This window comes from Chenopodium album, chromosome 4 (assembly GCF_948465745.1).
Source record: "Chenopodium album chromosome 4, dcCheAlbu1.1, whole genome shotgun sequence".
NCBI classification, from domain to species: domain Eukaryota; kingdom Viridiplantae; phylum Streptophyta; class Magnoliopsida; order Caryophyllales; family Amaranthaceae; genus Chenopodium; species Chenopodium album.
Window position 1 is genome coordinate 55,248,006 of NC_137837.1, and position 12,373 is coordinate 55,260,378.

Below are 12,373 nucleotides of genomic sequence, written 5' to 3' on the forward strand. Positions count from 1 at the left end.
AAACAAAATGTATATAAGATGAATAAATTGTACCAATATATAAGTAGAACAAAAGGTATATAAAATTTTATTAAATCGTCCATGACTCGCTTCAATGACGGGTTGTGTTGTGTTATAAACGTTTTCAGGTTCTAATAGGGTCGAAAACTAGTTCGGGTTCAGATTGTTGTCGGGTCTGATTAAATCGGTTGACGGTTATTATCGGGTCAGGTGCGGGTTTATGTCATAAAGTATTGGATTAAATCAGTTGTCTGTTAACATCAGATTGGGTTCAGGTCGGGTTATGGGTTACTAGTTTCACCCCATTGTTCGGGTACAGAAAAGGTTCAGATCATTACTAATTCACGTCGGGTACTCGAGTCGGGTCAATTTTTAACAGCTCTACCGAAAGGTGAAAGAAAAGCTTAGGTACTAAAAAGTGAAAAGTAGAAAAGTGTAATCCTTAATTATTACTTTAACCTAGCTATTTGCCAAAATGCACTCAAATCAACAAAATGGTGCACATTTTTACTCCAAAAAAAAATATACGAAGTAAAAAAAAATGGAAAATTTGTCAAAAATAAGCCAACCTTTGCATGATTAGCTCAAGATAAGCCAAATTTTCATTTAACTCAAAATAAGTCGACTTTTTAATAGTGTTTTCTTTTAATAAGTCTAATGACCTGCCACCTACTAATCAAGTCATTTTTTTAATTAAAAATAATTTATTAAATGTTAAATATAATTACATAAAATAAACAAATTAAAAAAAATACCTATCCCCACCATCTCCCCTTCCACCAGCCGCCGGTCGGAGGCTGCTCCATCCCTCGGTCGCCGGTCGGGACCACTCCATCCCCCGGCGCCGGTGACCCCACCCCTTTCTTTTTTCTGCTTTTCCCACCCAATACCCCTATCCCTCCCTAGCTTTTCGCTTTCCCGCTTCCCACCGATAGCACCACCATCGCCACCTCGGTAACGCAAACAACAACAACCAGACTCACCCACCAATTTACAGCTCTAGCCGCCACTTTCGCACCACCACAGCAGCACCAAATTTGCATCTACTTGAAATTGTGTTTGGCAGTAGTACGTCATTGAAAAGCCCCAATTTTGCTTCGATCTCATCGCAAGATTGATGAGGGCACACATCCTCCAAGCATTGGTTCATCGCAGCCGCACAAGCAATGTTAAGGATGTCACACTTCCTTCCAGCGAATTGTCGGCGAACTAGGGAGAGAAAGAGGAGGGAGAGGGGTGAGTACGTGTTGGGGTGGGATCGACGGCCGGCGCCGGAGGATGGGTTAGTCTCAGCGGCCGGTGGAAGGGAAGTTAATGATGATGGGGGTTGCAGTGGGTACGGGGTGGCTGTGGGATTTTTTTATTTTTTATTTTTTATTTGATATAATTTTTTTTAAATAACTACTCATAAAAAAAAAAAAAAAAAAACTTAATTTGTTTTTTTTAAAGACCAACCCCATAATGACATGTGGCATAAATTACCGAAATAACCGGTTTTCCTAAAATTCAACAGGTCATGATTCATTTTGAGAAGCTACTCTATAAAGTTCGACTTATTTTTAGTTAATCAAAAAGTTGACTTATTTTGAGCTAACTGGACAAAGGTTGGCTTATTTTTGACAAATTTTCTAAAAAAAATTCCCATCTCCAATTTGTTGTAAATAAGCAGTGCTCCATTCACTAAATTTGAAATTTAAACATCAACAAGACAACAACGGTCATATTTCACTAGAACAACGAAATGCAGTATTCGGCTTTAACGTAATCATTAACAAAATTCAACCCTAAAAATTTCCCTCTCAATCAAATCAAATTAAATTTAAAGCATTTTTTCTTTATTCATCTTTTTCAGTTCAAAATAATCTAGCGCAAACTTCCATAGTTTCAACAACAATGGAGGACCACAATCAATGGCATGATCCACTTCTTCTTACTGATGTTTCTCGTCAACAACAAACCCTAATTTTTTCTCAGGGTAAGCAAATTTCTGATAATATTATTTCCAATTAAACCCTAATTTTGATAAATTTTCTCAATCTGGGTTTTCCGAATTTATTAGTTTGTCATAAACCCTAAAATGTGGGAATCAAGATGTGTTTAGAATTGTTTATTTTTCCCCGTTAAACCCTAATTTTGTTGAATTCTTAGTCTGGGTTTGTTTCAATTTTTGTAGACATTTCTTCGATTACTACAGATTCTCAATCAAAGGAGATGGAAAATTCAGAAGGTAATCACAGTATATTCTCAGATTATTAAGTAAATGTTACAGTATATCATGAACCCCATATGTTTGATGATTTGCCTGACTGAGATTAAGTAAATGATGATTTTGAATTAGGTCTGAAATTTGATGTTCTAGGATCTACTGGGTTGCATCAAAGCTTGGAAATTATTAGTCCGCAGCGATTTACTGATCTGATTAAGGGTGATACAAACAATGGTACTGTAGGAATTTCCATTGTCTGTTTACAATGTACATGTGTATTGAGATTAGCCTTGGAATTTTGATTTGGTGATAAATGCAGGTAGGTCGATGTTGGGGTTTTCGTTAACGGAGCCTGATTTGGTTGTCTGTGCTGGTTCACCTGATATTCTGAAGCAGAGTTCTGCTCAGGAGAGGGCAGCTAATATTGTGCTTTCTCTAGAGGAAGGCATAAATGGAGTTGAAGCAGAAGCGTCTCGGGGTAGCCATGAATCTTCCAAGTTTTCATCATTTTGGCACTCGGCTGAAGTAATTATTTTACACTCATGGATTACTCTAGTAGTTAGATATGCCGTGACACTTGAGTGTTAATTTGTGGTTTGATAAATTGTTTTGCACAGGATATATATGGGTCTGAGTCAACGGGAGGTATCAAGAAGTTGCAAGGAGAATATGATAATCAGAAGAAGCAGTTAATTGAAGCAAGGAAAGCTATAGGAGAGCTGAAGAAAGAGAATGAGGTCAAGAACAATGATTGCCAAAAGGCCTTAAAATCCCTGCATGATCTCCAAAATGAGCTCATGCGCAAGTCAATGCATGTTGGCTCATTAGGTAATCGAGTGTTCTATGTGTGGTCTATTCTGCGAATGCACTTGGTTTGCACATTGATGAACTTTCATTATAATGCAGCATTTGCGGTCGAAGGACAAGTCAAAGAAAAGAGCAAATGGCTCTCCTGCTTGAGTGTCTTAAAGAGACATTTGAAGGTACTGACATCGATTTTATTGACCAAGTTTCATATATGGTCTGTTGAAATCTTAGATTCTTAGAGTATATATTTTTCTGAATTTCAGATTCTGAAATTGGATCAAATCAAATTATCAGAAGAAGCAAAGAAATACAAGGATTGCCTTGGACATATGGATGACTTGAAATCTATAATGCAAGCCACATGTAACAATACTAGTGCTCTATCTAGACATTTTGTGCTGATGGTTTTGTAACAATAAGTACTGATGGTTTTGTACTTAATTTTTGGCTCTTTGTTAATAGTAACTCAGCAGGTTTCATATCATGATGAGCTGAAGACGAAAATCAGTGAAGGGGAAAAACAAAGAAAAGAACTTTATAACAAAGTTCTGGAGTTAAAAGGTCTGACGTTGTGCTGAAATCAAGTAGTTACAAATCTAAGGAAACTTTATTGCTTAACATTAAGTTGTTGAGAACTTAATCCTAGTCTGTGCTCTGCTTCGCAGGTAATATACGTGTTTTCTGTCGCTGCAGGCCGATGAATCCAGTGGAAATATCCATGGGAGATAAGGCAGCCATTGATTTTGCATCTGCTAGAGATGGAGAACTCACAATTAAGTCAAATGGTCATCCACGTAAGACATTCAAGTTTGATGCTGTTTTTGGTCCGCAAGCAGGCCAAGGTAGTTCGATCTTTAATAATCACCTTTTATCTATATCAATCATTCAACTGTGATTGTTATAAATTGAACCTCTACTATTTACCATCTATTATTCCTTTACCAGCTGATGTATTCGAGGATACTGCACCATTTGCGACCTCAGTTTTAGATGGATACAATGTCTGTATCTTTGCTTATGGGCAGACTGGGACAGGAAAGACATTCACAATGGAGGGCACAGAGGATGCTCGTGGTGTCAATTATAGGACGCTTGCTGAACTGTTTGAAATTATGAGTGAGAGACAGAAGCTATTTCAGTATGAAATATGTGTGAGTGTCTTGGAGGTATACAATGAGCAAATAAGAGATTTATTAGCCTCTGGAACTCAGCCTTGTGTAGCTTCAAAGAGGTAGGCTGTTTAAATGTTCAGAAAGTTACAATAGATATAAGGTCAGAAATGGTTGATCATGTGGGATTCATGCTCCATTAACTCGTAAATCACTATATAACTCGTAAATCACACGTGAGTTACATATTTATGTTTATAGTATTACACTGTACAGTGCCTTCAACTCAAGCAATTTACCCTGAATGGCACCTCACACGGATTTAACAACATATTTCTTGAGCCTCCAAGAGTGTGGCCCATAACTTTCTAATGGTTACTCCATACTTCAAGCAATTTGTAGGAGCTAGTTCATCAACAAGATTCAATACTTTCCTTCTGATTTGATTGATTATATACGAAGTATATAAAAACATTGTATGCTGCCTCCACTTTCTACCATTCTGTAGTTAGTGGACTTCACCAGTAGTGTTATCGTGTTATCGCTACCAGATTAGCTGCTCTAGTTAATTTATATGGCTTGTACTTCCCTCCTTTTAATTTACATTGAGTTTGCTCAGCTAGAATTTTGACTTGTATTGCTTCGTCTGAATTATCATCAGGCATCACTACTGATAAAACTTTTTATGAGCGTTATTTACTGATTATCATGTTTGTGATAAAGGTCTGATATCGTACTAAGAATGGATGTGTAATTGTATATTGATTTTCTAGGCTTGAGATCAGGCAGGCCAGTGAAGGTGTCCTTCATGTTCCTGGGTTGATTGAAGCACATGTAAGCAACATTAGAGAGGCTTGGGATGTTTTACAAACTGGAAGTAATGCCAGGGCAGTTGGCTCTACTAATGCAAATGAGCACAGTAGCCGGTCTCATTGGTTCGCTTCCGAGTTCATGCTATTTTACCCTCTTTCTTTCTAGCTTTTGACATTATCAATGTACATTATGCTTTTAACATTTGTTGCAGCATACACTGTGTAATGGTAAAGGGCCAAAATTTGCTGACTGGAGAATGCACTAGAAGCAAGTTGTGGTTGGTTGATCTAGCAGGCAGTGAACGGATAGCCAAAACTGAAGCTCAAGGTGAACGACTGAAGGAAGCACAGAATATTAATAAATCTCTTTCGGCTCTTGGAGATGTCATATCTGCTTTGGCAAATAAGAGTCAACATGTACCATTCAGGTGCATTGTCAATCATTTATGTGAATGTTGTCCTTGCAGATTTACCATTGTGGTCCTGTTTTAACATTCATATTACTCCGCAGGAACTCCAAGCTTACCCATCTACTTCAAGATTCTCTAGGTAACGTGAGATTTTGTATTATTATTATTATTATTATTATTATTATTATTATTATTATTATTATTATTACATATATATATATATATATATATATTATTGTTTTTGACCATTAATGTATGAGCTATGGAGAAAACTGGATACCCTCAACTTGAAATGGAGTTTGGTTCACGTTTCCTTCAATTTTAATTTGTAGGTGGAGACTCCAAGGCGCTTATGTTTTTACAGATCAGTCCCAATGAAAATGACTTAAGTGAGACTATATGCTCACTTAATTTTGCTAGTAGGGTTAAGGGAGTTGAGTTAGGTCCAGCAAAGAAGCAATTGGACAATATTGAATTTCTCAGATACAAGCAATTGGTATTAATGGTTCCACACTTCAGCTTTCTTTTTTAATTATTAATATCATCTTTTAATTGAACTTCTTTTTTTTTGCTTGTAGGCTGAGAAGACCAAGCAAGAGGCAAAATTGAAGGATTTGCAGATTAAGAAGATGGAGGAAACAATTCACAATCTGGAGTCAAAGATCAAAGACAAGGACCAGAAGAACAAGAATCTACAAGAAAAGGTATTCTTCTTGTACAGGAGAAAGTAAATTCCATTGAACAGTAGCAGTAAATGTATCTTATTGGCTAATAGATCATTTTTGTGTGTTTGAGAATTTTAAACCGTTACTAAAGAGTAAGAGGTCTTATATTTCAGCTGAAGGAACTTGAGGCACAGCTTTTGGTAGAAAGAAAGTTGGCACGACAACATGTAGACACAAAAATCGCTGAGCAACAACAACAACAAATGCGGCAACAGTTTGAAGACCAAAATAGTGCACCGAATAGACCTCCTCTAGTAGTTAAAACACTGGGAACTCTGAAGAATGTCAATGAAAACACATGTGATTCACCAAGTCTTCCTCGTTTATTTTCTGATCATAACAACCACAAAATGCCATCATCTTTTCTTCTGGCAGAGAGCTTTCTCCCGGAGAAAGAAAATAATCCTGAGACAGGTGAGCTACTCATGCAGCCGAAAAAAACAGGTAGAGCTTCTCTTTGCCCGACTACACAGCGGATTCCTGTAGCATCAAATCCAAGAAGAAATTCTTTAATTCCGTTACCCAGCACACCAATGACAGTCTACCATCCTTCAGCGTTGCCATTTCCTCCACCTCTAGAAGACGAGAAAGAGGAGAGATATGAGGTAGATAAGTGTTCGTTAGAGCCTGCTATATGCAGCTCCGTAGCTTGTAAGAGTGGCGTAAAAAAGTTGAATAGTGTACTGAGGCGAAGTCTTCAGAAAAAAGGGAAATCTCCCATGCAGCAACAGCTTAAGAAAGGAGGTGTAAATGTAGGACTTGAGAAGGTTAGAGTCTCAATTGGAAGTCGGGGAAGATTGGGACAGAGGGTGTTGTTGGGCAATGGTAGAAGAATGGCTACTAGGGAAGCTAAGAAGCAGAGTCAAAGGGAGAAGGAGAGGGGATGGAACTTTTGAATGCTAAATCTTTGTTTATATAATTTCTTGCTGATGATGCTTTTCATCTTAATTGATTATGTACACTTGTAACAGATTTCTTTGAGTATATAAACATGATATTGATTTGAGTTTACTTCATTCTAAGCTTTTCATCTCTGCAATTTCACTAAAAAAAAATTCAGATGTTTCTAATTTTGTCATGGGACTTTACATCTTAGGACCCTTTAACTATCATAATTCAAGCTGTAATGACATCTGATAGTAACATCACCTAGAATATTGCTTGTATGTTTTTTTTTTTTTTGGGTTTCTTTTTCTTACTGGTGTTTAATTCCCATTATATACTACCGTCATTCACAATATATACTTCTGAATAGATTATTTGCTGATTACAGATCTGGGTTGCCTCCCTTACATAGACCTGGCAATCCTGACCCAAACCCGATGACCCGACCCATGACCCGAAATCGATCCGAAACTAGTGACCCGATATTGACCCAAAACCCGAATTAACCCGACCCTGCCCGACCCATACCCGACCTGAAGTGGAACTGGCCCGACCTTGACCCGAAACCCGAAATGACCCGACCCGAGATGACCTGACCCAAAGTTGACCCGAGACCCAAAACGACCCGACCCGAAGTTGACCCGACCCGAAAATGACCCGACCTTTAACTTCTTTTAGTAAATAATTATATAAGTTATAAAAAGTTTATATTTGGAAATTATACATTAAAATAGACCCAACATCTTATATGACTACATTGACTTTCATATAATAGCTAAAAAAATATGGTCAAAGTGAGATGTGTGAGTAGTGTAAAATGTTAAATCGTTAAGAGTAATTTGGGACGGAGGGAGTATAAGAATAATTCAAAGAAATTATTACAACAATGACAATGATAATAAGAGCACGTATTAAAACTAAGATCAATAAGAGAGTGAGGTATAACTCAATTAGTTGGAGCATCCCTCCTAGTTTCAGGAGATCCTGAAAGTGATTCTCAGTCTAAACACACAAAAAAAAAAAAAAAAAAAAAAAAAAAAAAAAAAAAAAAAGTTGATAAAAATCAAACAATTACTATAATCCATGAAAAAATAGCCTTAATAAATATAGTCAGTTTTTCATCAATATAGTGAATTTTTCATCAATATATATATATATATATATATATATATATATATATATATATATATATATATATATATATATACAGAGTTGAATTTAACCCAATGAATCACCCGAATATGACTTGACTCGAAGTTGACCCGACCCGAAGTTGACCGACTCGAACTGACACGAACTAAAAATTGACCCGACCTGAAGTGGTGACCCGATACCCGACCCGATTATCAGTAGACCCGAAATCAACCCAAAACCCAAAATGACCCGACCCGACCCGAACTTGACCCGATAACCTTTTGACCCGAACTTGACCCGACAGAAATGACCCGATCGATACTCGATCCGAATGACCCATTTGCCAGGTCTACTTACAGACGGTTAAAAGTCAGTAAATAATGGTTTTATACAACCACCAAACCATCTGTATTAAGGGTTTAAAGGTTTACGTACTTATCTAACATTTGGGTTCCGTAATTGACTAATTATCAATTTAGGGGTTACTTGTGCAGTTGTATCAAAAGTTACCAAAGAAATGGTATAGGGGTTACTATGTTTAGTTTTAGTACATAACTAAAAATCTTTGATAAATTGGAAATTTTATAACCACAAAATAGATGTGTTGGTATAACTTACTTCCTTCGTTTCTTTAGCGTTGCAACACGCATTTTATCACAATATTTAAGAAAACTGGACCTCACGTGATATAATATACTTAAAATAAGGTTAAAAGGTTGTTAAGAGTACAATCAAGTGGACCATGTGCTTTATATAAAGGTAATATTACAATTTTTACCATAAAAACCTACTCCGTACCTTTTATAATGTGTTGCAACTATTGTGACATTTCTATTTTAGGGAAATATTTCAACTATAAAGAAGTGGAGGAAGTAGAAATTACTAGCTTGTTCATTGTTGGCAGGTAGCAAAGTATGTATTCCTCCATGGCTCCATGTGCTTTTATTACTCTAAATTTTCATATTCATAAATGAGTCCAAAATCTTTTTAAAAATAAAGAAACAAGTCCTTATAAAGATTGATATTGTCTTGGATTTTATTAAACCTTACATTGCATAAACCAAAAAAAAAAAAAAAAAAAAAAAAAAAAAAAAACATTTTCAGATCCAAGCACCCAACACGTTCATTATTAGCCATACAACGCACACTTGATTTTCTACTCAATGCCATACGCCTCCTTTATCATCAAAGCAAACTCATACACCTTCTTCTCTTCCGGGAGTGATTTCTTAACAGGCTCCCTTTCCATGCACCTCTTAACCCATTCGATGATCTTTGGGCACGTCTCTCCGATGCTGAAGTTACCCAATGTCTCATACGTGTAAAACCAACTATAGAACGGAATTAGGGTAACATCAACGTAACCAAAAGTATCCCCTCCAAAATAAGGCTTGTCACCAAGTTGTTGCTCCAATAATTTGATGTGCTCAATGAACTCTTTCTTGGCTGCCTCTTGATCTGCACCCTTTGTGGTCCAAACTCTCTTTCCAGTCTCATACATCTGTAAGTGCTCGTACACATGACTGTACTGTTATGAAGTCATCAAATTGGAGCAACGATAATCATAAATTCATGATGGACATGTATAGGAACGACGTTAAAATATTTTACCCTCATTCTCTTATATTCTTCGTGTCCTTTTTGTTGAAATTATTTCAATTTGTTCTTTACACTTCTACTTCGTTACATTTTTTTTGTAGACAATTAGAAACTACTTAGATCATTTTCTCAACAAATAAAAAATGTCAAGTTCCTATCTAGGACCAGTGGACCACCAAATTCAACGTGGCTCTAATAAGACAATTAGCCTAAGTAACACGTTGTTCCTACTTCCAATATTGAGCTACACACTTCACTAAAATATCCTCACATGAAATAGACTTGTAAACAATCACCGGTCCATCCACATTGTTAATCTATCAAAAGGTTATCACCAATATGTGATTATTTCATCCTTTCTTTAATGAACCTAGTTCACATTTAAGCAACTTATATTAGGATCACTATATATTTTACTATTATCACATTTAATTGATGTAGAGATTGAGGAATAGTTCAAATAATTAGAATTTCCCTCCCGATTTCAGAGATCATGGAATTGATTCTCATCACTCGCCCTTATGGCTGTTAATAGTTAAACAAATTACAAAGTTTCATATGTGGCTGGCCACACGGTGTGGCCAGCCATAATTTTTTTTTATTTTTTAAAAATTCTTTCTCTCTCCTCTCTATTCTCTTTCTCTCTCCTCTCTCCTCTCTCCTCTATCCTCTCTATTCTCTTTCTCTCTCCTCTTTTCTTCTTCTTCAAGCCAGAACATTCATCTCATTTTCTCAGAAGACGTAACACAAATTTCGCAATCGTCATCAATAATCGTCTTCATGGTTCGTTCGTCGGTGATTCGTTCATCGGAAGTAGTGGTTTCACTGGGAGGGTAGTGGTGGTTTGGTGACTCCGTCGTCGGAAAACAAGTTCAAAGTTTTTAAGGCCAAATTCGGCCATGAAAACTCTAGATCTAGAATTTTCATGGTCGAATTTGGCCTTTTTAACCATATTTGAAGTGATATTCGAAACCATTGTTAACATTTTAAGGTATTTGTTTGATTTGATTTTTTTTTTTTAATGGTTTGGTTGGATCGGGGTTTGTTTGTGGGTTAGGGGCTAGTGGCAAGGCGTTTAGGTTGGTAGGTAGTGGTTCGTTGGTGGTAGTTTTTTGTTGATGGTGGATAAGGGGTTACTAGATCCGAGGTTACTAGGTGGTCCGGTTATGGGTTACTAGGTCGGGGGTTACTAGGTCGGTTAGGGGTTACTTCGGGTTACTAGGTCGGTGGCCAGGGGTTACCTGGGGTTACTAGGTCGGGGGTTACTAGGTCGGTTAGGGGTTACTTGGGGTTACTAGGTTGGGGGTTACTAGGTCGGTTAGGGGTTCCTAGGGGTTCCTAGGGGTTACTAGGTCGGGGGTTACTAGGTCGGTTAGGGGTTACTAGGTCGAGGGTTACCAGGTCGGTTAGGGGTTACTTGGGGTTACTAGGTCGGGGGTTACCAGGTCGGTTAGGGGTTACTAGGTCAGGGGTTACTAGCTTAGGTCAGTCAGGGTTACTTGGTCAAGGGTTACTAAGTCAGTCAGGGGTTACTTTTATCTTGAGTTACTTTATCATTTGCTGATTTGACAACCTACCGCATGGTGCGGTCAGCCGCACCAGAAACCCACTGTAAACAAATAAAGAATTCAATAAATAAATTCTTTATGTATCACAAATAATCTCCTTGATAGTAATTGATAAGAAATGGTGGTATATGATAAAACGGATTAATTGCATGCAAGATATATTTGTATTTGTTATTCAAATAAAGCAACAAAGTAAAACACACGCATGAAATCTAGCAAAAAGAATTACCTTTTTGTCAACAAAATCAGCCCAAAAACGAGACACAGCCCTTTGATAAGAATCAGACGGCAACAAAGGGCTGTTCTGATTCCAAACCTCATCAATGTATTCAACAATAATTAGAGATTCACTAACCGGTTTGTTATTATGGACTAAAACCGGGATTTTCTTATGAACCGGGTTCATTTTAAGTAGGAATTCACTCTTGTTTCTTAAATCTTCATCTCTATATTCATATTTCACTCCTTTTTCAGCTAATGCTACCCTTACTCTCATCCCAAATGGACTTGGCCAAAAATCCAATAACACCAATTCATTTGCCATTTTTTGAAGGAAATTAAATACTTTAGAGATAATTTTGTAAGAAGTTTAGTATGTTGATGGGAAGGGAAGGGTGTATATATAGGGGCTATGGGAATGGCTAAGAAATAAATTGTTGGTTATTGCTTGATAGTTCTCGTGGTTTAGGAATTGCTGTTGGTGTGTGGTCATGGGTGACGACATAGTAGGTTGTTTGTAAGAATGTAAAATCCACATGACAATTCTCATTGTATTATAAAATAAGGGGAAAAGGTAGAATATTAAAGAGAGATGTAGATGGTAATTGTGTTATCTCTATTCATTCATTTTATGGGTCATCTATATATATACATGATGTGAACAATGTAACCTATATGGACAGTGAAGAGTCCATTCATGAAGAGTTACAATGTGAACTAAAGGCATATGGAGGTTACAAAGGAAGTTACAAACAATTAAGATAGTCATATTAAAGAGATAGTTACAAACTATAATAGGCATACATTATTATTTGTAACACATTGCAGTCAATTTTTCCTTGTCTGATCTACTCAACAAAATGAACTTCGAATTCGTTTGGTATAACTATAATTTAATG

At 36.8% G+C, this 12,373-nt stretch overlaps 2 protein-coding genes across 4 annotated transcripts; one reads left to right on the forward strand and one right to left on the reverse strand.

The window, feature by feature from the left end:
- Positions 1-1,721: 1,721 nt before the first annotated feature.
- On the forward strand, positions 1,722-7,086 carry LOC145627012 (kinesin-like protein KIN-14Q). 3 transcript variants are annotated; one of them, XM_081679426.1, is made up of 16 exons: positions 1,722-1,975; positions 2,174-2,227; positions 2,339-2,440; positions 2,526-2,731; positions 2,824-3,034; positions 3,113-3,189; positions 3,277-3,376; positions 3,476-3,574; positions 3,679-3,855; positions 3,959-4,244; positions 4,896-5,057; positions 5,147-5,362; positions 5,446-5,483; positions 5,677-5,840; positions 5,923-6,048; positions 6,183-7,086. In XM_081679426.1, exons 1-16 carry the CDS (start codon positions 1,894-1,896, stop codon positions 6,963-6,965), a joined length of 2,883 nt encoding a protein of 960 aa, XP_081535552.1. In that variant the 5' UTR covers positions 1,722-1,893; the 3' UTR covers positions 6,966-7,086. The 3 variants fall into 3 exon arrangements, with proteins under 3 accessions (XP_081535552.1, XP_081535553.1, XP_081535554.1); XM_081679427.1 differs by having other exon boundaries at positions 2,360-2,440; XM_081679428.1 differs by having other exon boundaries at positions 2,195-2,227; positions 2,360-2,440.
- A 2,069-nt stretch (positions 7,087-9,155) lies between these two features.
- On the reverse strand, positions 9,156-11,882 carry LOC145629141 (putative glutathione S-transferase). Its single transcript, XM_081681670.1, has 2 exons — positions 11,485-11,882; positions 9,156-9,589 (listed from the first exon to the last, which is right to left on the reverse strand). The coding sequence occupies exons 1-2, from the start codon at positions 11,797-11,799 to the stop codon at positions 9,245-9,247; spliced, it is 660 nt and encodes a 219-aa protein (XP_081537796.1). The 5' UTR covers positions 11,800-11,882; the 3' UTR covers positions 9,156-9,244.
- Positions 11,883-12,373: the final 491 nt, after the last annotated feature.

What these genes read in the sequence shown, in the direction of transcription:
- LOC145629141 (XM_081681670.1), bottom strand. Translation starts at nt 11,799, where the DNA reads ATGGCAAATGAATTGGTGTTATTGGATTTTTGGCCAAGTCCATTTGGG. An exon ending in CTGATTTTGTTGACAAAAAG is followed by an intron (nt 9,590 to 11,484) that starts GTAATTCTTTTT and finishes GAGCACTTACAG; the next exon opens with ATGTATGAGACTGGAAAGAG.
- LOC145627012 (XM_081679426.1), top strand. Translation starts at nt 1,894, where the DNA reads ATGGAGGACCACAATCAATGGCATGATCCACTTCTTCTTACTGATGTT. An exon ending in GGAGATGGAAAATTCAGAAG is followed by an intron (nt 2,228 to 2,338) that starts GTAATCACAGTA and finishes ATTTTGAATTAG; the next exon opens with GTCTGAAATTTGATGTTCTA. An exon ending in CCTTGTGTAGCTTCAAAGAG is followed by an intron (nt 4,245 to 4,895) that starts GTAGGCTGTTTA and finishes TTGATTTTCTAG; the next exon opens with GCTTGAGATCAGGCAGGCCA.